General features: G+C 42.4%; 1 protein-coding gene across 7 annotated transcripts in view; it reads right to left on the bottom strand.

Moving 5' to 3' along the window:
* Positions 1 to 27,821, bottom strand: part of LOC125458205 (prolyl 4-hydroxylase subunit alpha-2-like) — a 90,311-nt gene that overhangs the window by 37,423 nt on the left and 25,067 nt on the right. For all 7 annotated transcript variants that reach the window (XR_007248793.2, XM_048543237.2, XM_048543233.2 and 4 more), the window contains exons 2-8: positions 21,517 to 21,617; positions 12,254 to 12,350; positions 11,433 to 11,584; positions 8,726 to 8,863; positions 6,895 to 7,134; positions 3,276 to 3,472; positions 1,565 to 1,741 (exon numbers count right to left, since the gene is read on the bottom strand). Coding sequence is in view for 6 of the 7 variants with exons in the window: in XM_048543237.2 (XP_048399194.1) it covers positions 1,565 to 1,741; positions 3,276 to 3,472; positions 6,895 to 7,134; positions 8,726 to 8,863; positions 11,433 to 11,584; positions 12,254 to 12,350; positions 21,517 to 21,595 (1,080 nt within the window). In the remaining variant the exon portion in view is untranslated. The remainder of the gene's footprint in view (positions 1 to 1,564; positions 1,742 to 3,275; positions 3,473 to 6,894; positions 7,135 to 8,725; positions 8,864 to 11,432; positions 11,585 to 12,253; positions 12,351 to 21,516; positions 21,618 to 27,821) is intronic.

The following is a 27,821-nucleotide window of genomic DNA, read 5'->3' as shown; positions in this document are numbered from 1 at the left end:
CAGTGTGCATCAATGCCTCAGTTGCAAGATGAATGGGATTTGGAAAATACAGCCGGAGGTCGTGGTGGATGCAGGTTCAATTGCATCATTTAAAAGGCCATTAGGTTTCTACCTGGAAAGAATTAGGCTGCATGGTTACAGAAAGAAGGCAGGAAAATGGCACTAAGTTAATTGTTTATTCGGAAATAGTAGAAACTGCAGATGCTGGAGAATCTGAGATAACCAGGTGTAGACCTGGACGAACACAGCACGAACATCGGCTTTCCTGCTCCTCTGATGCTGCTTGTCCTGCTGTGTTCTCCTCCATCTGGAAAGATCTCAGTGGTCCTCTATCCATCTTCTATCCATCTCCCCCGTCTCCCTATTTATTTCAGAATCCCCTTCCCCTCCCCCATTTCTGAAGAAGGGTCTAGGCCCGAAATGTCAGCTTTCCTGCTCCTCTGCTGCTGCTTGGCCTGCTGTGTTCATCTATCTCGACACCTTGTTATCTCAGAATCTCCAGTATCCCCAATTCCTACCATCTCTGAAACAATTTTAACCCCACTGCAAAGCCTCTTCTAAGGATGCCTACCTTGAAAAAGTTACCCTCCTCCCTCTGGAAAGACCTCAGTGGATCTCAATCCACCTCCCCCTCTCTCCCTATTTATTTCAGAATCCCCTTCCCCTCCCCCATTTCTGAAGAAGGGTCTAGGCCCAAAATGTCAGCTTTCCTGCTCCTCTGATACTGCTTGGCCTGATATATTTATTCGGAAAGCTGTTGCAGAGAAAATGGGCTCAGTGGCCTCTTTTTCCCTGGTAATAATTCTATAATTGCATTCTCACAATGCAACTGGATAGATATGTGCAACATGCCGAAAAAGATACCTATTTATATCGAACAATGCAATTTTTAAGGCCTGCTCTCCCTTCAGCCAAGTGATGAAGAAAGGACCAACGTTTGTGTTCACCCAATAAAAGCTAAACTGTATGTGAAGCCTGAATGTTAGAATCACACAATGATTTGACTGACAGGTGCTGGGTATTGAAGGAAGGCCAGACAATTTGCTGAATTTGGTATTTAGGATATGATCTTTTTTTCATCTCCTCACTCCTGTCCTTGTATTGAACTGAACTGGAATATTTTACACAGATCACTGAAGCAATTGAGTTTATACATGGGTAATTCTCATCTGTGCCAATTCTCTGTGTTTCGCAGCATTCAAATGTTAATAAGACTGGCTGACTGTAATATTTTCCACAGTCAATTGATTCTTCATGCATGTAAAAGAATGCATAAGTGATGAAAGCATTGCTCATAGAAGTCTCCAAGAGGGCAGTAATGTCATGGTAGAATATGCAAACAAGAAATGAGATATGAGATACCACAGTCAGTCTGCTTGCTAGGATCCTTCGTGAGCTCAGGGACAACACTGATGTCTCTTGAACCTGTTTTATTAATGGATTAACAATTTAGTCCCAAAGGTCAAGCAGTCAAACAGCTGTCACAGACGATAAATCACATCAGGATTATACGGAGCAATGTTGCAATGCATAGTAATGAAATCACATTGGGTTCTTTACTCACCCTGGGCTTGGCTAGCTCTTTAATTTTTTCAATTTCTGCATCAGACAGCATCTCATGGTAACGGACAATGTGCGGACTGTCCCACTCGTCCTCTTCTTTCATTGGGGCGATAATTAAGCGTGGGTGATTGTTATTATTATGGTAGCGGCAAAACAGCCTACCTCTTCTGCGATTCGTCTGTAGGAAAGTGAAACGTTAATGAATGAAATACTTTGAAAATGAAATGTGGCTCTGACATGCTTTCCTTCCTCAAATAATAGTCTTGCTGATGGTGACAGATAGGATAAGGATAAATCAGGTTCTATACTGGCAAATTTGACAGCATGAGCTGGTTTTATAGGATTGTGGATTCATACAGTACTGTTCAGTCCATCAGGTTCAATGTCTGCCAGCTCAATAGTTTATCATGGGAACATAAGCCAGGCCTTTAATATTCTATACTTTTGGCAAGGTGTTATAGCACCTCTGAAGTGAGAAACACTGGATTTTTAAAGCTGATAATTGTCAGCATCATTCCTGTGACCCTCTCTAATAGGCCACTCCATCATCCACTCTGCAGACAGAAAACAAGAAGGGCATCTAGGCCCGAAACATCAGCTTTTGTGCTCCTGAGATGCTGCTTGGCCTGCTGTGTTCATCCAGCTTCACACTTTTTTATCTTGGATTCTCCAGCATCTGCAGTTCACGTTATCTCTGATACTGTTCCAAATGCTGTCTACACAAGGTCTTGTGCAAGGACAAAATTATACATGTTGCATCACGCTGAATAACTTAATAAGTTAATAAAAGTAATATCCTATTTGTTTTGGCTATCACTTCTCAGCATAAGCCTTTAAAGAATGATGGCCAACAACATCACAATATTTTTCAATTTAATTGCTTACAAAATGCAACTGTGCTCAACCACGGGCATTCTCAAATATGTAATTTTGTATTTATCAAGGCTCAGCACCATAACCAGAATATGGTCCATTCCGCAGTAAATCTAAGTTCTCCTCCCCGGTCCTAAGGTTTGTACATATTTTTGTACCATTCATAAACATCATTGTTCCAAAATACATTTCATCCATTTATCATGAAGGTACAAAGAGATGATGTTAGCACCAGCCTTTGTGGAACCTCTGGAAAGTAGCTTCCGAGAAGATCTACAGCCATTAACAACAACACTCAGCCCAGGGGAATGTATGTAGTTTTTAATCCAAAACTAACAACTTCGTTCCAAAAGCCACACAGTTTAGCTTTGCAGGATTGTTGATTTCAAGGCAGCTCATCAAAAGCCCTTCTGAAATCTGAAGCAAAAAATTTTCACTCATCCTCCAATCTACTAACTTTATCAAAACATTCTAGTGAATTAGTAAGGCAGGGTGTTCAGTTTCAGAAGCTGCGCAAAATATCTCTGATGATCTGCCTTATCTAGGTGACAAGATAGAAATATCTTTCCCATAGCGGACATCAGATATCAGGCTATGGTTCCCTGGATCTAAATGATTGCCCTTTTTGAAAATCAGCATTAGATCAGCATCCCTCCTATTCAAGAAAAGACCAGACTGCAGTGAGCTGTTATGGGCAAGTGGCTTAGAAACCAGATGTTCCATCTCTTTAAGAGCCTCATCAGATGAATGTGAACTACCAGTGAATTTTTCAACGTCATTCCAAACAGCGTCCTATGGCACACTCTTTGTGCTTTGGCTTTCTGTTTCTGTGTTCTTACCATTTTAATTCCTTCTCCTCTGCACAGAGATTCGTAAGAATCACGTTCAGTTAAATAGTTTTCTGGGCGCATGTAGACTTCCTCCTTTGACTGGGATTGATAGTAATCATCTTTTCTTGCTTGATCACTTTGCCCCTCTTCATGCAAAAAGTTCTTAAAGTAATGGAGGTTACTTTGGGCTCTTAAGTGTGTTGGATCTAAACATGAAAGAAAGTAAGATTTCTTTAATTTAATGACAGTAAACACCTTAACTGCATGATTCAAGAAATTGCTCAGAAAAGCAAATGTTGTTGTGGTCAAACGTCACTGAGTTACTGTATGCAGTATTCATCACCCGCAGTCATCATTAATGTGGTGTCCTTTAGAAGTTAAATACATGAGCAATAAACATGACTGATGATTTAAATTATGAGGAAAAGTTAACAAAACATTTCTTTTCAGGAAGAAGAGCACCTTTTACATCCAAATTGTGGTCGAGTTGTGCTCAGTTCCATTTGCAACTCCTCAGATACTGAAGCAATCCATACAGCAAGACCTGGAGTAGATCCAAGCTTGAGCTGATAAGTGGCAAATAATATTAACTGCACATAAATGACAATGAATAGCCAGCTACAAAAAGAGAGGTTTGAAACACCAAACGTCTCAACATTGACCAGCAGGGGTCAGAGTTCTTGAGGGCTGCTGTGGCACTGGGGAGGACCATTCTTGTTTCTGATGGTGCCAGGTCTTGGTAAATATTTTTATAAAAGAACTACCCTATGGGGGTGCTGCAATGTTCTGTTAAAGTTCCAGGGAAGCTTTGTCTCCTTAAACAGGATACCTCCAGTGCCTGCTGCGTTCAGGGCAACCTAATTTCAACCAAGCATGCCTGAAACATTCTCTAGGCATGCTACTGATATGTGCAAGGTGCTAATGTAGTTCAAGCATGGTCCCTGAATGCCCATGCTTCAGTCTCCACAAGTTTGCTGGGCGCCTGCTACACACGTTCTGACTGGCCATTCAGCCTCTCTTCCACTTTCTAATGTGTAAAATAATATAGCTTTTCCAGCAACTTTCTAGCCCAATATGTTGCAAATAATGAAGTAAATCTCAGAGGGTGGCCTTTACAGAGGAAATGGCAGTCTTGCCAGAATTCTCAGCACGATAACCCCGGGAGCACAGAACATTTATTCAATAGATTATAATATTCAAACAGTACAGTGGCCATTAAAAGCAGAAGAAGAAAGTCAGGAGTATGAGGTGAGAAATCATTTCACTGTTAATGCACAGATCCCTTAAAAATGTTGGATATTATTCCCCCTCACAGCTGCTGGTTGGCAATTAAAAAATGGCTGTCTCCAAAGCACAGTGAATTTAATAGGAAAAATTCTTAGCTTAGATCTAGGGTAGACTGTATATTTAAGCAAAATATCCTGGAATATTTCCAAACTGGATGTGCTTCCTTCACAGATGTTCACCATTAAAATGTTATACAAATACAACCTCAGAAACACATTCAATTAATTAATCCAAAACAGATATCCAGCCGCAGTGATTTAACAACGCAAGATAAAAAAATTGACATTGCCTTGACACAGACATGCCTCTCAAACCTCTGTCAGAAAGTTCCTACCGTGCAGCAAATGTATGGCTAAACCTTGCAAACACAACACAGAAAGGCAAGGGATCTGTTAAGCGGTGATATTTAACACTAAGGTAGGTGGCAATAAAGAAGACCTTCATTTATTTCACTTTGTCCTTTCAGAATACAAATTATTACTGAGTTGGTATGAACTCGAAATATAATTTCAGGGAAGTGGTCAACCTTGCTTTCAAGAAATTCCCAATATCACCCGAAACCTGTTCTTTGCAAATCTAAATCTATTCCCTTGGGGTTGTAATTGCTGTTGCCTTGGCAGATCTGATTGTATTGTTTCAGGTTTATATAGCCAGTGGTGGTGTGCAGCTGCTGGGCATGTGCATCCAGAGTTTCACTTGAACTGCCTATAAATAAGAACATTAGAAATTGTGCAGAAAGGAAAAGGCTGTTGCTGACCCATTTTTAACTCGTGGCACTTGGTATTTGTTCTGTTGTCTGTAACATGAAAGCAGGTGTATACCTCGTTATTTCAGGACATTCTTCTTCCTGTGAAAACATGAGACCAGGTTATAGTATGACATGTTTATTTGAAATCACAAGCTTTCAGAGCAGAGGTGAAGTCTCTTCACTTGACAAAGCAGCAGAGCTCCGAAAGCTTGTGATTTCAAGTTAACCTGCTGGACTATAACCTGGTGTCACGTGACTTCTGACTTTGTCCACCACAGTTCAACACTGGCACTTCCACATCCTGCAAAAACATGAGCAATTAATGAACCCCTCAAACACGTGCCACCATTCACTTAGACTATATGCGATCTGACCTCAATTCCATTTATCAGCCTTAGTTCCATATCATAGAGTCACAGAGATGTAGAGCGTGGAAACATACCCTTTGGTCAAATTCATCCATGCTGACCAAATATCCTAGGCAATTCTAGTCCCATTTGCCAGCATTTGGCCCATATCCCTCTAACCCCTTCCTACTGATATACCCATCAAAACGTCTTTTAAATTTTGTAATTGTACTAGCCTCCACCACTTCCTATCACAGCTCATTCTAAACGTGTACCACCCTCTGTGTGAAAAAGTTGCTCCTTAGGTCCCTTTTAAATCTTTTCCCCTCTCAACTTAAACCAATGTCCTCTAGTTTTTGACTCCACCACCCTGCAGAAAACACCTTGTCTATTTACTGCATCCATGACTCTTGTGATTTTATAACCCTCTATATGGTCGTTTCTCAGCCTTCGATACTCCAGGGGAAATAACCCCAGCCTATTCAGCCTATCTCAAGCTTAAACCCTCCACACCTCGCAACATCCTTGCAAATCTTTTCAGAACCCTTTCAAGTTTCACAACATCCTTTCTATAGCAGGGTGACCAGAATTGAACACAGTATTCCAAAAGTGGCCCAACCAATGTTCTGCACAGCTGCAACATGACCTCCCAATTCCTGTACTCACGTACTGACCAATAAAGGCAATTAGGATGGGGCAATAAATGCTGGCCTAGCCAATGACTCCCATATACTATGACGTATTAAAATAAACACAAAATCTCTGTGTAGGTTCATTAGAAGATATGTTAGAGTCCAGTTCATTCGTGTATGGGGTGAGGGACAGAGAAAGGTCACACCAGGTAAAGATAAAAGGATTACTTCCCCTGAAAATCACTAATATTAGATTTTTACATGGAATTCAATAGCTAACACAGCTATTTATTCATATTAAAAATATAAAATGCTGGAGATACTCAGCAGGCCAGGTAGCATCTGTAGCAATAGAAAATTTTCAATTAACATTTATAAGACCTTTCATCAGAATTGGGAAAAGTCAGAGATGCAACAGGTCTTTAGTCAGAGAATGGAGAGAGGATGGGTCAAAAATAAACAAACAGGAACATTAGTGATAGCACAGAGGACAGGGGAAATTGATTTCCCAGATCTTAAACTTAATTCTGATCTTCAAATTACCAAGGTGAGGTTTGAACTCATATTTTCAGCATTCTCAGTGCACCACTGTGTTAATTATTATGTATTCTTACCAACTGCGATGAGACGCTTTGTCAGATCAATAGCACGCTGGATATCGCCCATCTGGTACACGGAGTAGCTGAGATAATCCAAAGCTTCGGCCTGGGTTAAGACACTGGGCTCCCCTTCTTCCAGCTGTTTGAGGGCTTGCTGCATCCACAGTACAGTGTGGTAGTAATCTGCATCATTGTATGCTATCTTCCCCAGCTCAAAGCAATCGTCAACCGTCAGAGGGACAATATGCTGTGCACCTGCAGGCAAATGTTGGTGACTGTGCAACTTATCATCGACAGACTGCAGTGTGATTTAGGTCATGAACTTCAGAAGTCATGGCCTATACAGTACATCAATGTTGGAGTGATTAGAAATGTGAAGGTGTGAAACAAGGGAATTGAGGAATGGAGGTATTTTAGGGAGTTGTGGGGCTGTAAGTAGTTACAGATATATATATAGATAGATCAGCACCAAGCAGGTCAATAAAACACTCCAATCCTAAGGAACTGCCTTTTCTGACAAATCATCAAAGCCAATGAGAAATTAAAGAAGACGTTAAAACATTTCGGTAAGTGTTAAAAGCTTGCATCATCTTAACGTATGAAAATAATCATAATAAATTAATAATAAATATTAATGAAAAATTTCACTGATGGACAGACCTCTGTACATTGAAAGGTGACAGGCTGCAGCAGGGAGAAATGTAACATCTGCTAAGTACATAAACTGCTCAACTCAAGTCACCGAGTTTGCAATATTTTTAGATGCCACATGACCCACGTAAAACATGGGTATAATAAAGCTGTTGGATTTGAACGTGGACAGGCCTAATAGACAACTTGCCTGGAGCAACTGCATTTGTACCCAATCTCTTTTCTCTGAAAATCATCTCACCGAAGTTTGACAGTTCTAAACCCACTGGAAAATGCTATCACCTTAAGTACATGGTACTAAAGAGAGAATTTGGAATCTACCACCTCTGTTTCCAGAAAAGAATGACAGCAGCCAGCCATATCTGTATAAGACCTCTGGCTGGGTCTTCCACGTTGTGACTCCTTCTTCTATCCTTCTCTGTCCAGCAAATACGCGGGTGACCTGTTAGTTGGCCACTTCCTGTTCTAATTGCACCAAGATGCAAGAAGTGTCAGGACTCGATGAGGATCCCAACGATGGGTTCCCAATGCTTGTGGGAACATTCAACTCACAGAGACCACTAAAACGCTAAAAATCACTACATTTATTTTTCCCCTTTCTCTCAAGATGCCCCATAGTTTGCTGTCATTTTCTTTTCTACAATTTTCACTGCAGCATAGGAGGTTGAGGGGTGACCTTATCGAGTTTTAGAAAATCATGGGGGGGTAGATGTAAGATGAATGGCAGGTGTCTTTTCCCTAGATGAGGGGCTTCAAGACGAAGGGGCATATTTCTAAGGTGATAGGAGAAAGATTTATAAAAGACGTGAGGGATAAATTTTTTACACAAGCGTGCGGAGCAAACTTTCATGGTGAGTGGTGGATGCAGGTTCAGTTACAACAAGTCAGACTAGTATACAAATAAGAAATGTTTGGAGGGATATGGGCCAAACGCAGGCAGGTGGAACTTGTTTAGTATGGGATTATAGTTGGAACGGGCTGTTTCTGAGCTGTATGACTCTACCGCTGAGGTAAGGAACTCCTCATTTTCTGGTTGTTCCGCCAATGCATTGTTGTCTCAGGCTACCTAAGGTGGACATTTCCTTAGCAGCTTACTGATGCAAGTTTCAAAATCAGATCAAAAGCCATTGCAAAGCTACAGCTGAAAATGAATTGCACTTTCCACATTTTATTTACATCCTGTTGTTGCATGTACCTGGCAGCCTGCCCTTGGAAATACTTTCGGAATCCAGTCTGTAGGTGTCCTGCAAACGCATGATGGCTTTCCCAGCTCCACTCTCATCTTCATCAGTGGGAAAGTTCTCCCTCTGGATCGACAGATTAGCAATAAACGCTGTTCAGCAATGGAAAAGAAACAACGCTAAGAGAAACTTCTCAACTAAAAGTCAAAAAAATGTGCAGTACACTTCACAGACGTCTCCTTTAACATAATGCTGCTCATTTGCTTGCAAAACAGGAAAACAGAAAGTACATCAGTCCAGCTGTTACAAAGCAGCGTCAGCCACTTGATCAATCATATAAACCAAAGTACCAAAGATTCAAACAACAGTTACATTGACTGATGACAGCTGGTATTATCAGTTTCCCTGTGCCAGAAAACAAAAGGAGAAAATAAACCTAACATTCAACTAGGCTTCTTGCGTCTCACTGGCGCACAGGGCATCAACGGATACCAGAATTCTCAAACACCGCAACTGTAAACGTAGTCAGCAGGACCTGGGAAATGTTTGAAGGCAACTACAAGGTCTGCAGGTTGTGGTTGTGGTCTGTTTAAAAGGCCTGCCTGGGTGCTGTGGGACTTCTTCCCAGGTGGAATAAAACCAGATCAGACTGTCCAGCCCTCACAAAATCCACATGTTCATCCATGCCTCCCCGATCCCTGATGATACTGCCCCCATCAGTCAAAATGTTTCTCCTCAAACTATCCTAAGACAGACTGTGCCTCTGTACATAACTCCTGTGCCTCCTTCATGCCAGTCTATGCTAAATTAGTGTCTATTCACCTACCCCAACATACACTCTATGGAAGCAATGAACAGTTGTGCAAGTAAACAAAACAAAAAGCTTTGAAAAAAAAACCTAATCATTCATTAATAACTTGTTTGCCATGTTAAAAATATCCTCTTCCTGGACCCCAATAATGATATCAACCATTCAGTCCTTGAAGTTTCAATTGCTGAAGCTGTCCGAACTTGGAATCTCTTAACCTTTTTTAAAATGCATTGTGAAATTTACAGCAGAAATCAGGAAGCCAAAAGCTGTCAATCAAGCAGGGGTTTAGCTGTTTCAAGAGGCTAATGGATGGTTGGGTCTCAGCCAAGAGAGTTTCCGCAAAGGAGCTGACCAGGTTGTGAGAACTGGGTATGGATACTTAACGCAAAAAAGCCCACACCTGTAAAAGGCCAAGGAGAAGTGGATTAGAAATCCTGGAACCAATAATTATTAAAGGATTGCTGAATCATTCCGACTCAATAAAAATGTAGGTTGTTATTTCTTTTCATGTCCCCTTCCTTCTCTCTATCACTGTTTCTTCCTTATTTTTCACCTCGCATTGAAACTCCAATCTTAACTGATTGGATCTTCCTCTGTTCTCTGCAAAGCACCTGGGGATATTTTCAGTATTAAAGCTGCTGCTAAATACATGTTGTTTTAAACTGACTACCTGGATCCTGAGAATGTTTGTTAAGTGTCATGGACATTGTGAAATGCCTCAGTGTATTCACTAAATGCCTGAAGCAAAGTTATAAAATATCCACTTTCAGCAGCAATTTTAACTGGAGGTGCCAGTACAGCAGGAAGCAGGGGGAAACCATTCCGCCTATGGTAGTAGGGGAAGTCAGTGATGTAGTGGCAAAGTCACTGGACCAGAAAGCTAGAACCCTAGGCTAATGTTCTAAGGGCATGGGCTTGTATTTGACCGTGGCAGATTTGAACTTTTGAAAAAAGTGAAATAAGAAGTTAGCCTCGTGGAGACCATGTAAAAGGCTATCTGGCTCAATTGAGAAGGAATTCCACCATCTTTTTGCTTTTCTGATGAAGGGTCTAGGCCCGAAATGTCAGCTTTTGTGCTCCTAAGATGCTGTTTGGCCTGCTGTGTTCATCCAGTTCTACACTTTGTTATCTTGAATTCTCCAGCATTTGCAGTTCCCATTATCTCTCTCTCCACCACCTTTACCTGGTCTAGCTGATAATGTGACGCAGATCCACAGCAATGTGGTTGACTATTAACCCAGGTCACCTGTAAAAAGTGAGGCTTGGAAAATTTTCTCAAGTAAACAAGCTGAACCCAAACCTAAATGGGAATAACAGGGGGGTTGGTTTCAGGGACCTAAACCATAATGGTTCTATGATTCTATTCTATGTTTCTATGATACATCTGTCAGTCAGTCAAGGAGGGTTTGTTTTAGGGGGATCGTGGTGAGGGAGGGTGCTGGAAATCAGGGGCAGGGAAGATTCAAACCTTTCTCCTATTCAGGCCTGAAGGTGCTCAAACTGGCCAACAACAAAACTTTCAAAATCAACTTAAAACCATGTTACGTGGACTTCTCTTATCCACTATCCTACCTATCACCAGGTTTTACTCAAACCTCTGATACTGGCTAGAATAAAGGCTCCATCTGTGGTCACATGATGTAATTGGACCTAAATGCTTACACAGAGTGATGCCAACAATGAAATAGGCCACCGGCTCCCCACCACATGTTTGGCATGATTGTTAGGGATCAAGGTCTATCCTAGTGTTTAACATTACATTGACCACAAAGGAATTCTTAATTCCATAGTCTTAACAGAAATTATAGCTATTATGCTCCACACAGTTGAGCATGTTCCTAAAATAATGTACCCACTGTCTTCTTTTCAAACAAGCGAAACTCCCAACGGATAACATTTCCATTACTTACCATCAGAAGTTTGCTGCAGAACCAAGCTCTCTAGTTTTAGCCATTCTGTGTTCAACCGCTTCATGAGTTTGTATGCATTCACTGGATGACCCAGATATCCTTCTGGGTCAGAAGTTGATATGTGTGTCAGTTGATTCAGCTTTTCAGCCCAACTGTTTATGTAACAGAAGTTATGATTAAGGATTGGAAACTGTAATTCCATTGTAATTGTATCCCACAGAAAGACTATTTTCTCTTTCTTGTAACCTGTTACGGACTGGGCGGTGTGCTAGAATGGCCATTGATCATTGCAACTTTGAAAAGATGAAGGGATGTTTAAAGACCCCGCCACGCCCGTCATCCATTGCACTGTGATACTGATTGCATAATTTATAAGTGGTCTGGAACAGTGAGACTGTTATAAGGCAGTAGACTTATTTCTATAGTCTACTTCATACTGGACAGGACGGAAATTAGCAATGAAGTGTAAAAGAATTTAAATTTATGTACCTTTGGTTAGTGTCTAATACACTGAATGAAATGACATGCATCCAGATGCAGATAGAAAAACTCCCTTTTCTCTGCTTGAAGCTTCAACTTCAAGTAACTTACCTCAGGCAGCCTTTTAATTATGAATTTTATGAACTTTAAAAAATTCGGCCCTATAAGGTCATTCCTGTAGATAACAGTGAACACTGGTCCTATCATCAACACACACTGAAGGACCATCCTCATACAACTAATTGCTAATAAGGGACACTTCCATCAGGTTATGATGATGGAAAACAGTAGCGTAATAATCATTTTACTGACAGAGGATTCAAAAATATTGTAATCAGTACCTTTTAATTTCTGTTAATTTACTCTCTTCTGCCTTTATATATTCTTTCAGCGATTTCACCAGGTCTTTTTCGATATAAATCAAGTCCGTCATCTGACCTGAAAGGGGAGAAATATTTTGAATAGAGTTAATTGCAGAATGTTTATCATTATAAAGTGAAATTTCATTATTAAAACATGTAACTGGGCTCCAAGCAACTGGTTGAATTTTACAAGAATGTGAAACAGCCTTCGTTTTAAAAGTGAATCAGAACCGCAGCTGATAAGATGACTGAACATTTGCATACTTGTGTTTTAGAAATTCCGAAACCATTAAAATGGAGTTAGTTGGTCCAGAAAACTTCAAAGGCAATACTCATGGAGGTGTATAAAAGACCTAATCTCCTGAACTATCCATAAAATATCCAGACAATCACCCATGTCTTCAACTAGGTTCGGGGCAAGTTATCAAACAAAATCATGATGAACTTTGGGATTGTGGTTGAGAAAAATAAATTGTTCAGCTATATTCTAATCACAGCAGAGACCTGGAATCGACTTTCCATGAACATATTTAAACCATTCAGCTTATGGCAGTGAAGACAGGCAGTGCTGTAGTGGCAATATCACTGGACCGGGATGCAAGAACCCCAGGCTAATGTTCTGGAGACGTGAGCTTATATCCCACTATGGCAGATTCAAATTTTGGGATAAAAACTGAAATAAGAGGAGACAGTGTAAAAGGCCAACTGGTTAGTCGGTGAGAGGGATTGTGAGATGAGCCAACTAACTCTTTCTTTTGTGTTGAAGGAACTGCTTACTGGGGAATCAAACAGCACAATACAAAGGCAGGACCCAGACTGTCACACACTCTCTCTCTCCCCGCTGCTCCCCATTTGATTGAATGTTTGAGCCTTGTTTGTTGTTTGACCATCCATGTGCCTCAAATTTTTAATTATTCGCCCAGCAGCTACTGTTTCCAGAAAAGATAAACTGTTTCAGCACAAAACTGAGAGATCACCATGCCCACTGTGAAATCAGTCCTGCCACCAGTTTACAAGACCTGTACAACATTAAATTTTATTGACGACACAGGGTGGAGCCGGAGGAATGCAGCGGGCCAAACAGCATCAGAGTAGTAGGAAAACTGGCGTTTTGGGTTGGGACCCTTCTCCAGCTCCACACTGTGTTATCTCTGACTCCAGCAGCTGCAGTTCTTGCTATCTTTGACGAAATTTCATTGAAGTTCTCTTAGACTACAGGTTGATTTTGTGTGTGCATGAACACTCAAATGCATGTGTGCTGGAGATTTGAAATGTTGAGTCACTTACTCCGTCCAATCCTAGTGTAGCCATAACCTTTCCTTCTCCATTGCACACCTTCAATTCCCAGCACCATAGAAGGCCACACTGAGCTTTCATCAGCTAGTGATTTCCAGCCTCTACCTCAATATGCCAGCAAGCCCTCAATCTTCAGATTCTGTTCCTGGTAGCCCTTCCTGCAGCTCCATACGCTTTGTACTTTCCTAGGACCCTGCCAACCTATCCACATGTGCCTACACCTGCCCGCATTTCCTTCACAGTCCCTGGTATATGTAGTGACTGTGCCAGGTGCAGTCATACACTCCTGGATGCAAGCTCCTCCCACATGACCCCCTTTCTATCCATGCTTTATTATATCCTCCCATGCAAATACTATTGCCCCATTCACAATTCTCATTACTCTTAATCCCAGCCTGTCGTTCCTATCCTGAAGGCCAATGCACAGAGCCTCATTCTCATGGCCTGTTCTTGCTTCCTGTCCCCTACACTTTGCCCTTAGTTTCAGCAAACAGAGCTGAAGGGCTGACCGTGGCCCACCCTCTTGAGCGGGCTGACAGGACAGTCCCATCAGGTTCCAGCACGATGGCTGCATATTTCCCTGGCCACATCATTCCTATGCCACTTGGACCCCAACTCTGAATTTACTGTCAGAGCGTCCCACTCCCCAGACTGCACAGGTATGAACCTCTGATTATGGTTACCTTGACCGGATGTCTGACTGTAGCCAATCCTCTGACCTGGTACTGGAGACTGCCCTTGACTAACTCTGTTGGGTGCCTCCATAAACATCAGACGGATGTGCCCCCAAGGCTTGGAGATATGACCGCTTGGTCGCTGCACATGCAGGCAGCTCGCACTTGGTGCAGAATTAATATTGACATAGCAATATGCTGTAGAGCAAGGTGTCCACCCCTTGACTGGAGTCTGCTGACCAGCAATGCTAGCTGACCAGTTGTGTGTGACTGAGCTAACTGGCACGGCAAATCAAGGCACAGGTGTTGTGACCATATAGCTAGCAGCAATGTGAATAAGTGCTAAGAGACAAAGTAAGCAGCCTTGAGATGCAGCCTGGTCCAATCCCTGGGCTAGCTTTGTGTCATTACGTGCAAAGTGTCCCCTCTGGTAGATGCTGGTGCACCTGCAATCTACGTTTGTGTTTCCAGCCTACTGGAAAGGTAACACGACAGCTGTGGTGTGTTTGCACATGCAGGATGCCAATGTATGTGGACAACAGATGTAAGCCCACTGACTCCCACAGCTACCTAGAATACACCTCCTCCCACCCACCCTCCTGCAAAAATTCCATCCCCTATTCCCAATTCCTCCGCCTCCGCCGCATCTGCTCCCACGATAAGGCATTCCACTCCCACACATCCCAGATGTTCAAGTTCTTCAAGGACCGCAACTTTCCCCCCACAGTGATCGAGAACGCCCTTGACCGCGTCTCCCGCATTTCCCGCAACACATCCCTCACACCCCGCCCACGCCACAACCGCCCAAAGAGGATCCCCCTCGTTCTCACACACCACCCCACCAACCTCCGGATACAACGCATCATCCTCTGACACTTCCGCCATCTACAATCCGACCCCACCACCCAAGACATTTTTCCATCCCCACCCTTGTCTGCTTTCCGGAGAGACCACTCTCTCCGTGACTCCCTTGTTCGCTCCACACTGCCCTCCAACACCACCACACCCGGCACCTTCCCCTGCAACCGCAGGAAATGCTACACTTGCCCCACACCTCCTCCCTCACCCCTATCCCAGGCCCCAAGATGACATTCCACATTAAGCAGAGGTTCACCTGCACATCTGCCAATGTGGTATACTGCATCCACTGTACCCGGTGTGGCTTCCTCTACATTGGGGAAACCAAGCGGAGGCTTGGGGACCGCTTTGCAGAACACCTCCGCTCGGTTCGCAACAAACAACTGCACCTCCCAGTCGCCAACCATTTCCACTCCCCCTCCCATTCTTTAGATGACATGTCCATCATGGGCCTCCCGCAGTGCCACCATGATGCCACCCGAAGGTTGCAGGAACAGCAACTCATATTCCGCTTGGGAACACTGCAGCCTAATGGTATCAACGTGGACTTCACCAGCTTCAAAACCTCCCCTTCCCCCACCGCATCCCTAAACCAGCCCAGTTCGTCCCCACCCCCCACTGCACCACACAACCAGCCCAGCTCTTCCCCTCCACCCACTGCATCCCAAAACCAGTCCAACCTGTCTCTGCCTCCCTAACCTGTTCTTCCTCTCATCCAACCCTTCCTCCCACCCCAAGCCGCACCTCCATCTCCTACCTACTAACCTCATCCCACCTCCTTGACCTGCCCGTCTTCCCTGGACTGACCTATCCCCTCCCTACCTCCCCACCTATACTCTCTCCACCTATCTTCTTTTCTCTCCATCTTCGGTCCGCCTCCCCCTCTCTCCCTATTTATTCCAGAACCCTCACCCCATCCCCCTCTCTGGTGAAGGGTCTAGGCCCGAAACGTCAGCTTTTGTGCTCCTGAGATGCTGCTGGGCCTGCTGTGTTCATCCAGCCTCACATTTTATTATCTTGGATTCTCCAGCATCTGCAGTTCCCATTATCACTAAGCAACTGGTGTTGACTGAACATGCCCTGTGCTGCAGTTTGTTCTAATATAACACAGCAGCCATTCACAGCACATGGTGAGCTGAATCTGCCAAGTTAATAAAATGTGAGGCTGGATGAACACAGCAGGCCCAGCAGCATCTCAGGAGCACAAAAGCTGACATTTCGGGCCTAGACCCTTCATCAGAGACTTTGTGCTCCTGAGATGCTGCTGGGCCTGCTGTGTTCATCCAGCCTCACATTTTATTATCTTGGATTATCCAGCATCTGCAGTTCCCATTATCACTGAATCTGCCAAGTACCTGTTTTTGTTGCCCTGTCAGGTTTTCCTGACCTCTAGCCAGTTTGGCAAGGTTTGGTGAGATAGAAAGCTGAGTGTTAATGAGGTGTAGTAGGAACTGCAGATGCTAAAGAATCTGAGATAGCAAGGTGTAGAGCTGGATGAATACAGCAGGCCAAGCAGCATCAGAGGAGCAGGAAAGCTGACGTTTTGGGGGTCTAGGTCCGAAATGTCAGCCTTCCTGCTCCTCTGTTGCTGCTTGGCCTGCAGTGTCCATCCAGCTCTAAACCTTGTTATCTCTGTTAATGAGGCGTGTTAGGCTGTAAACAAAAAGAATAATTAAGCATATTACCCTAAGGGAGGACGATTGCAGACCTTTGAGGTGCACAGGGATCTGGATATCCTCATGTATAAATCACATAATGTGAGTGTTACAGGTACAGCAAATAATTAGGAAAGCTAAGTGAATGTTATCACTGATTGTACAAGAATTGAATACAAAATTAGGTAGGTTGTTTCTCAGTTACCCAGGGCACTGCTGAGAACACTTCTAGAGTATGGTATGTGGTCTTTATTCTGGAACTTATTCCAGGAAGAATGTAATGTGTTGGGGGTCATTTTCAGTAAAGATTTACTGAATTAGTCAGTGGAATGGAGGGGATGGGCAGTTATCAGGAAAGGTTGGATAGGCGTATATCTGCCAGAATACAGAAAAATTCGAGGCAACTTGGATCAATGCGTAAGATCCTAACGGTTTTGACTTTGTAGATGTGGAGAGGATGTGTTTTCTTCTTGGAGAGAATTTTAAACAGAGGTTACATGCATTTCTTTTCTCTGAGAGGGCTTTTGGAGATTTCTTCCTAAAATGACAGTGGAAGCAGAGTCATACAGTCATACAGCACAGAAACAGACTGGTTGATCCAGCTCATCTGCGCTGACCAGGCACCCCAATCTGACAGAGTACCATTTGACAGAGTTTGGCCCATATCATTCCAAACTCTTCCTGTTCATATACCTATTCAAATGCCTTTTAAATACTGTAATTGTACCAGCCATTAGTGAACCAGATGGGTTTTTCGAAACAATCCAGCATAGTAGTGCGGGCTTGAGTAGGTTCTTAATTACAGGTATCTTTTATTGAATACAAATCCCATCATCTGCTGTGTTGGGACTTGAATCTGGGTTCTAGGGGATTAGCTGAGCTTCTGGAGTAATAATCCAGCAATAACACCTTTAAGCCATTGCCGGCCTATGGACACACAGACTAAGAAGTTGGCCTTATGTAGATATTCTAGACTTTGCTTTGAAAGAGATCCCCATAAGGCAAACTTGATGTACAATCTCCCTGCCTTTACATTGCTTTCTTCTCCCATAGCAAATGAAGTGCCAGTATCTTACGGCAGCCACAGCGTTATTATTAAAACCCATCAATCTGTGGACCGTGAAGGAGCTTCCTCATTGAATGCAAACAGCAAGCAATATGCAATGCACCCCCCAAATTGTGCACATTTTAAGAGGTGATTTTGTTTTGCTTTAACAAGTTCCCACACCAGGCACTTTTACATTACTCAACACAAAATCTGCCTTGGATCAGAGAGCATTCTCAGATCAGCCATGACCTCATTAAATTGCAGAATGGACTCAATGGGCTGAACGGCCTACTCTGCTCCTACACCTTATGGCCTGTCAGGAGGTGTTTGTTTTTAAAAAGAATCTGCAGAACCTTGATCAATTTAAGACAGATAAATTCGTAAAGTTTGATTAATTGAAAGTAAGTCACAAACATGTCCTTTTTGTCACAGTATCACTTTGTCACTTCTCTCCTTTGTGATATCATTTACTGAAATCACACTTTGGAAAAAACTTGGAGCTATTTGCTCATCATTTTGATGTATTGTAGTCAGCTTCTCAGTGGATTAACAAGTATGCATGCAAAAGCTTTTAGCAAAAGCTATTATTGTCCTTGCATCCAGAAATTCCACCTCATTTATTACAGTCTCCGGCAAACATGTGTAATTAGTAAAAAGTTTGAGTGGTGAATATTTCATCGTGGGAGTGTGGGTAGATCTGTGTGTGGAAGGTAGTGGTAAGGCTGGGAGGAGGATGCTGATACCATTGTAATGTCTTTGAAGCTGCACTAATGAATACAGAGACTTACTGAAGTGACTCCACAAAGGCCAATATCCATTCACCAAGTCATCCTTTATTTACATATGGAATGTCCCTATCACTTGTCCAGCTCTTTCAGAGCCAGCTGTCATTTGTCAGAATGTCTGAACTTCTTCTTTTTGTCTATCAGCCAGGTCTTCCTGATTGGAACTGTTAATCTGGTCTAATCAGGGAACTCATATTCTATAAGGTCCACCTGGCTGACCTTGTTTACTTACCTTGTGATTCGATATTCCACACCCATTTGTAAAGGTTTTAACAAATTCAGGTGAACTGGATGTAAAAAAAAATCTGTTGGACAATAAAACAGAAACTTGTGTCTTGCAGAGACAGCTGTGATCCTATGCTGAAAAGGCACCTTTTCTTGTCACAAAAATGCCTGTTCATCTGGAAACAGCTTTGCTGAGACGGTGGCCTGGACAATGGAGCAAGATATTCTTACCTCTTGGAGCTCTCTCAATATTAGTCATACGTTTCAATACAAAGCTCTCAAAATTGGTTGAAAGAAGCTGGATTCAGACTCCTTTTAAATGTGAAACACATGAGTTTTTATTTAATTTCGCTGTTGGATGTACTGAAAGGCTGCCAGCCAGACAAGTTCCAAGATTGCTTTCTTCGAACATGGTTTGGAGCGACTTGTGTTACTCTATACAATGCTGAGCTTTGAAACAGCACCATAAAGATCCAGGAGAGAAACTTCAACATCCCTTCAGTAGCGTGACTGGTCAGTGTCTCCTGCTCATCTGAAACTTTCATGTACTGGGACCTTAATTAAATAAGTCTGGAATAAGGTCGGGTATCAGCCATAAAACTACAAGGTCGTTACGCAAAGGCCAACTGGTTCTCTAATGTTGTTCAGGAAACAAAACTAGCCACTTTAGCCACACCAACATTTGTTGTGGATTGTGAGTCATATGACATGATTGCCTCTGAACTAGCCAAGCAAGTTATTCTGTCATTTAATTGCTATGATGACTGCAGTCATAGAATCATAAAGATGGACAGCAGGAAACAGACTTTTCATTCTGGCTCATCCATGCTGACTGTATATCCAAATTTAATCCAGTTCCATCTGCGAGCATTTGGCCCACGTCCCTCTAAACTCTTCTTATTCATATACCCATCCAGATGCCTTTTAAATGTTGTAATTGTGCCAGCCTCCACAACCTCCTCTGGCAGTTTTTTCCATGTACACACCATCCTCTGCATGAAAAAGTTGCCCCTTGGTCCCTTTTAAATCTTTCCCCTCACACCTTAAACCTATGCCCTATAGTTTTGGATTCCCCTACCCTGTGAAAAAGACCTTAGCTATTCACCCTATCTAGGCTCCTCGTGATTTTATAAACTTCTATATGGTAACCACCACTGCAACCCCCCATCCCTCCAGCCCCCTATGCTCCAGTGAAAAATGTCCCAGCCTATTCTCGTATCTCAGACTCTCCACTGTCAGCAACATCCTGGTAAACCTTTTCTGAACCCTCTCCCATTTAATAATATCCTTTCTATAGCGGGGCGACTAAAACTGCACACAGTACTCCAGAAGGGGAGTCCTGTAAGTTTTTGCCTGTAACATAATACACAACAAACAAAATTTGCTTCTGTTGGTACTCTTTCCTGAAACAGAAAAAGGAATTGCTGCCCAAAGGATGAAAATTTATGATGACAACCCCAACTCTGTGAACGAAATAAGATGTCTTCAAAAGGATTATTCCTCACACTCTGGAGGCCATTTCAAAAATGGTGTTTGTATCTTCACATTTTATACTTTTGTTCCTTTGACCTTCTTGACAAACAGGTTCGGAAATTCATTCCCGAATGGCTGTTGTAAACATTAATTGAGGTTAACGATGGGCCTTGGACAGGGGTGATAGAGGAGCACACGAAGAAAAGGAATTCTCAGAAATGTAAATGGCAAGGTTCCAATATCTGTGCAAGGTCAAAAATCTTATCTCGAAATGTTATTTTGAACCTTGCAAGAGCAGTTATTCATTGCAGCGCAGTCAGAAAATATCATATTACTCATAACACAGCCCTTTGCAGACCTGAACATTACCAGCAGACCAGAGAAAAGCAGAGGCAGATGGAAGTAGAGAAAAATTAGAGCCTGTTTTTGGGAAATAAGATATTCATAACAATTATTGATTTGACATGAACATAACCCACATAACAAAAGATGCTTCATATATATATATACTGGGGGCAGTACTGATGCAGATGACAGTCAGGCATTCCCATGTCCACAGAAAGCAAACACGAGGAGGCCTACTTTCTGCTAAAGGACCCCACTTTGAGATTTGCCAAAAACGAGGGAGAGTTTGTGGTGTGCAAGCTCCAACTAGTTCTCAGGCTTTAAAGTAGCCTGACCAGCTATGTGTTGAAGACAAGATAAAAGCACATTTTTCACGAAACACAACATGGGCCCACAAGGAATTGTTGTGCTTGGTTTGCGTGCACAGCACTGTCATGGGTCACTCACAATGCAGGTTCAATCCCTGTCCCACACATCTCTTCTTGCACTCCCATGATTTAATGCCAGCCACTGTTTATGTCTGACCCAGTGTTCTTGCTCTGGATCAAATGCTTCAGCAATCATTGGGATAGAGTGGGGTGTACTCATGGTCCAATTTAAAATGATGGCCTTGAGGACATCAGATAGGATTTCCAAAACCCTAACACCGCTCTTTGAATCAATGGGGATGAAGGCAATGTGGAAAAATCTACAACTATATGGAAGTAAAAGTGAATTTTAGTTATGACTGTGAGGGATTCAGCTTATCAATATCTTTCTGCTCATGCTTATCATCATCATCAGCTCTGGTGTGAGCTAACAAAAAAGAAGACCCAAACATAACCGACAACATCAATGGGTTGCAGTATTTCAACCAAAACAGGAACATTCTATTAGGTCTTACCTATTGATGTGAAGAATTCAGCCTGTGTTTGCCATATATAGCACCAGAACGCCAACAGATATACAGCCAAATGTTTCATCTTCAAAAATTGTAGAACAGATCTAAACAATTAAAACATGGCATCATTTGAAAATCGACAATAAATATTGAGGTATCTCCATATAGATCAGAGTCACATCTTTGTAGAACAAATTATGAGGCAAGCCTGTTTGCTCAGACATTAAAATGATTTATTTTCAATGGAACAGGTTCAAAATGGTTCCAGGTCCTGAGGTAATTATATTTTTTTCTTAAGAAATATCTGGCTGTTCCAATGAATCGACAATGCCTTGGTAAATATTGGTCCCTCAACTAATATAAATACAATAAATCACCTGTTTATTTCTCAAAATGCTATTTATCAGATTTTGCTTTGTACAAATTCAGTGTTGCATTTCCTATATTACAACAGTAAGTGCACTTTGTTGATTAGAAATCAATTTGGGATGTCCTGTTGTCGTAGAATATATACTGTAAAAATTCCTTCTTATCTGTACTAGGAAAGAAAGCTGGTTAATAAATCTCAAAATTACACATGCACCCTTCTCTTTCAGTAAAACTAAGTGTTTTAGTTGCAGCTCTGAGTTGGCTTACACACATTTCCATCACACGCACTCCAGAAAAAGTGCGTGTTACCATTGTCCAGCATCTGTTTTGAAACCTGTACACTCTCACTATTGATAAACAAACTTCAGTACTCATAGCGAATGCCAAACATCTCAGCTACTCATTCATTCAGGTGCACAGTAAGCAGAAGACAATGTATTACGTACTGAATTGATTCAGGATTGGTAAATTTTATATGTGGCATGCACCTTTCTCTCTATATGACACTACTTTCCTGTTTCACTTGATCACACTTCAGGTTATCCTGTAATGCACTTTGTGAATAAATCCATTGGAGATCAACTGGGTGCCTTAAGCTATTGACTAAAGCTCACCAATAAATAAAGAATCATGGGACAATTCAGAAATTTCAATGCTTTCTTTTTATATAAACAGAATTTTCTCATCACAAGTGTAATGTCAGATTTGTGAATCCTTTAATCTTAAAATTAATCTTGAAGGCAGACATCTGGTCAATATAGAAACACAGAATCATTATGAGGCTGATCAGCACATCACGACTGCAGCAGCTCTACTAGCTCATGCCAATCTCCTGCTTTTACCTGTATCCCTGCATTCTATTTTAATCCGAATAATCAGCCAATTCCCTCTTGAATGCCTCGAGTGAACCTGCCTCTATCACATTGGCAAGCAATACACTTTGTGAAAAAGTTTTCGCTCGTATCACCCTTGCTTCTTTTGTACATCATTTTAAATCTATGTCTCATTCTTGCTATCTTTACCAGCAGAAACAGCTTCATTCCATTTACTCCGTACAGCCTGATCATGATTTTCAAAACATCAATCAGATCTCTGCTCAGCCTTCTCCTCTTCAGGGAGAACTTCGTCAATCCTCCCTCATGGCTGAAGGCTCTCATATCTGGAATCATTCTAGGAAATTGAAGGAAGCAGAGTATGCTATTCTTGAGTCTGTTCCATCATGCAAATAGATACAGCTGATCTATTTCTTAACTTACTATTTATTTGTCTTGGCTTTATACTCTGTCACAACCACACATACTGAGAACAAATCAACTTCAGTTTTGAAATCTTTCTTTATGATTTGGTCTCAACAGCTTTTTGAGAGAAGATAACTGCATATTTAGACCATACTTTGTATAAAGAATTGCTTTCTGGTAGTAGTGACAGTGGGAACTGCAGATGCTGGAGAATCCAAGATAATAAAATGTGAGGCTGGATGAACACAGCAGGCCCAGCAGCATCTCAGGAGCACAAAAGCTGACGTTTCGGGCCTAGACCCTTCATCAGAGAGGGGGATGGGGTGGGGGTTCTGGAATAAATAGGGAGAGAGGGGGAGGCGGACCGAAGATGGAGAGAAAAGAAGATAGGTGGAGAGGAGAGTATAGGTGGGGAGGTGGGGAGGGGATAGGTCAGTCCAGGGAAGACGGACAGGTCAAGGAGGTGGGATAAGGTTAGTAGGTAGGAGATGGAGGTGCAGCTTGGGGTGGGAGGAAGGGTTGGGTGAGAGGAAGAACAGGTTAGGGAGGCAGAGACAGGTTGGACTGGTTTTGAGATGCAGTGAGTGGAGGGGAAGAGCTGGGCTGGTTGTGTGGTGCAGTGGGGGGAGGGGGAAGAACTGGGCTGGTTTTGGGATGCGGTGGGGGAAGGAGAGATTTTGAAGCTGGTGAAGTCCACATTGATACCATTGGGCTGCAGGGTTCCCAAGCGGAATATGAGTTGCTGTTCCTGCAACTTTCGGGTGGCATCATTGTGGCACTGCAGGAGGCCCATGATGGACATGTCATCTAAAGAATGGGAGGGGGAGTGGAAATGGTTTGCGACTGGGAGGTGCAGTTGTTTATTGTGAACCGAGCGGATGTGTTCTGCAAAGCGGTCCCCAAGTCTCCGCTTGGTATCCCCAATGTAGAGGTTGCCACACCGGGTACAGTGGATGCAGTATACCACATTGGCAGACGTGCAGGTGAACCTCTGCTTCCCCTGCAACCGCAGGAAATGCTACACTTGCCCCCACACCTCCTCCCTCACCCCTATCCCAGGCCCCAAGATGACTTTCCATATTAAGCAGAGGTTCACCTGCACATCTTCAAAATCTCTCCTTCCCCCACCGCATCCCAAAACCAGCCCAGTTCATCCCCTCCCCCCGCTGCACCACACAACCAGCCCAGCTCTTTCCCTCCACCCACTGCATCCCAAAACCAGTCAAACCTGTCTCTGCCTCCCTAACCTGTTCTTCCTCTCACCCATTCCTTCCTCCCACCCCAAGCCGCACCTCCATCTCCTACCTACTAACCTCATCCCACCTCCTTGACCTGTCCGTCTTCCCTGGACTGACCTATCCCCTCCCTACCTCCCCACCTATACTCTCCTCTCCACCTATCTTCTTTTCTCTCCATCTTCGGTCCGCCTCCCCCTCTCTCCCTATTTATTCCAGAACCTTCACCCCATCCCCCTGTCTGATGAAGGGTCTAGGCCCAAAACGTCAGCTTTTGTGCTCCTGAGATGCTGCTGGGCCTGCTGTGTTCATCCAGCCTCACATTTCATTATCTTGCTTTCTGCTAGTACCCTGCTTGGTGTGTTTCATCACCTTGTTATGGATTTTCCTAGTAGGGGAAAGAAGTTTCTGTCTATCTACCTGTCAAGTCCTCTCATCATCCTAAACATCCCACACTGCTTTTGACATGAGAGAAAAATTAACACCAATTGTCCTCATATTTTTAACCTTTTTATAAAATCGCTGGTATCGCTGAACACAGAACAGAGAGTGTAGAAAGAGGCTATTCAACACACTGCATTTGCCTCTGCTTCACAGCAAGTCAGCTCGTCACCCTCTGCAGCCATTCCCCCTCAGCTCTACAGATTTTCTCGAAGACAAATATCCAATTGTCTCTTGAAAACTATCACTGAATGAGCTTCCAGCACACTGCCAGCCTGTGTATTCCAGAACCTAACCACACCTTCGAATAGTTCCAATAAATTGGTCAAACATCGTATCCCTTTCAAAAACCTTGCTGCCTTTTCCTGATTACCATGAGTTTTGCTAAACTCATTGCAAAATCTAACCGGTTATCATAAATATCACCTCTACACCTCAGAATTACAAGTTGAAACTAATCATCGCTAAGAAGCTTGGTTATTAAGTGAATGAACTCAGCAACTACAGCTTACACCAATGTGACAAATAATTATCACAGCAATCTCTTGGCAGGAAAGATGGGTTATACCACTGGGGCTCTAACCAAAGTAGCACACTAGCAACGATCAGCTGTTATAGATAGTGGAGGAAAGCCCAACTTTGCAAATAGCTTTAATGGGGTTGACATTGAAGGGAGTATGACCAATAATGGACACAGAAGATGGTAACTTCTCCGAAGATGCTAGATCAGGTTCGTACGGTACACTGAGAGTGTCCATCTACTGATTCCAGGAGGTCTGGGTTCAAGTCCCACCTGCTCCAGAGTCGATTGAAAAAGTAGATTAAACGAAACCTGGATTGGAAGTATCACAGATATTGTTTTACATGCAGGCCTGGATTGTAAAATTTAGCCTTAAAAATCAATCACTTCCAATAAGTCGACAAAGTCAATTCAACCATTTTAAAGTCTAACATCCGGCTTCCTGCAGCCCTTTCCCATTCTGCAACTCTTCTTTATTAACTATATATTGATTTTGTTATTTAAAGCCTGTCATGAGTCAGACAATTGTTAAGTGATGGACCTCGATTAAATTATAATTAATGAATTGATGCAATTGAAAGGACTAATTTAATACTTTATAAAGCTTATGCTTCTAAAAACTGCAGAACAGTATAATTGTTATTCTTCAAACTTGCAAGTTCCAGAAAACGATATCTGCCAAAACCTCGCCAAAATAAGATTCATTGTTTCGTCCCTTCAAGATTAATGAGTAAAGAAAGCTAATGTCTTGTACTGATTAAATATTTGAAAGATTATTGCACTAATTAGCAAATAGGTAGCAGAAGGTTAAATACCGAACTGTGTTTAATGCATTAAAAAAAAATCAGTCATTACATTAGAAAGATTGAGGGCAGCACAGTGGCTCAGTGATTACCACTGCTACCTCACAGCACCAGGGATCCAGGTTCTATCCCACCTCAGGCAACTACCTGTGTGAAGTTTGCACATTTTCCCTGTGTCTGCATGGGTTTCTTCCTCTGCACCAGTTTCCTCCCAAAATCCAAAGATGTATAGGTTTGGTGGATTGGCCATACCGAATTGCCCACTGTTTCCAGGGATGTGAAGGCTAAGAGGGTTAGCTATGGAAAATGTGGGGTTATGGGACAGGGTGGGAGGGTGGGTCTGAGTGGGATGCCCTTCAGAGGATCAGTGTGGACTTGACGGGCCAAATGGCCTGTTTCCACAAAGCAGCCATTCTAAGGTTTATTTCAAAGCCGTGAAGCCATATTTGCTGCATGAAGTATGAGCACTTAGAATAAGTGGGAGAGATCTTCAAACTCCAATTAGCCTTTAAAGTTTATTATGACCTTAGGAAGAGCCAAAGTCTGAAGATACTCTATGAAGAGTAGACTGTACAATCATGTAAGTGTTAGAGGAAAAGAATTCTATTGAACTTCTGCTTAAGACTAGGGTCGATTAAATTAGTCCCTCATTATAAATTGACCGATTTTCATGTTACATCAGGCCTAACTCTGACATAAAGTAATTTCCAATTTGGGGATTAGAGTTCCTTGCTAGTCACAAAATGAAGATCTCTCAGGGCAGAATTCCTAGAGAAAATCTGTGTAAGATAACATTGAAGACTCCTAAGACAGCATTCCTATGGGACAATTAGCAAAGAAAGAGTTCACACATGTTACACTTTTGCTGACAGGTTACCTGCAAGGAATTGTGAAAAAGTTTTCAAGTTGACATAGTCTATCTTTGCTCTCATTAAATACCTGTAAAGATATACCATTCAAGAGTCATGCCTTCTATGTCATTTGATTAAGTCTTGTACAAACCAAAATAGTTTTAAGTTATAGTGACCTGACATAACCGAAGTGAGTTAAATAAGTTGGATAATAATTTTTTAAAAAATCCCTAATTCAATATGTTCTGTATTCACAATCTCATATCGAGAATCTCCTGAAGTGTTGTCACCAGCATGAGGAGTATGAAGAGAGATCTGTGAGCACATTCATGTTCTACATTAGAAGCAGTAACAGCAAGTGTCCTAAGTAGAACAGGCACTTGCAGTCACTTGTGCAACAACAATTTGATCCATCGAAAACAGTAATGTATGTCTGGTAACTGATCTTGATGATGTCTTCACAACAAACTATCCACTGTAATGGTAACTACCTTAATCTTCTATTTCCAACCAACACTCCATTACCTCTCATTCACACAATATAATGCTCCTACTGCCACATGTTGTATTGTTTACAAATGAATGACCCAACATCATGAAATTTTATTTGCAAATGATATTTCCAAGTAATGTTTAAAATACCATATAGTTACATTTCCCATCCCCAGAATGTGAATAACTCAGCATATCAATAAATATATTCCAGAGATAGTAGGGATGCATTTCTGAAGAAGGGTCTAGGCCTGAAATGTCAGCTTTCCTGCTCCTCAGACGCTGCTTGGCCTGTTGTGTTCATCCAGCTCTACACCTTGTTATCTCAGATTCTCTTGCATCTGGAGTTCCTAGCATCT

Source organism: Stegostoma tigrinum, chromosome 13, assembly GCF_030684315.1.
Source record: "Stegostoma tigrinum isolate sSteTig4 chromosome 13, sSteTig4.hap1, whole genome shotgun sequence".
Classification (NCBI taxonomy): domain Eukaryota; kingdom Metazoa; phylum Chordata; class Chondrichthyes; order Orectolobiformes; family Stegostomatidae; genus Stegostoma; species Stegostoma tigrinum.
Note: the sequence above shows the minus strand (reverse complement) of the source record. Positions and strands in the feature narration are given on the sequence as shown.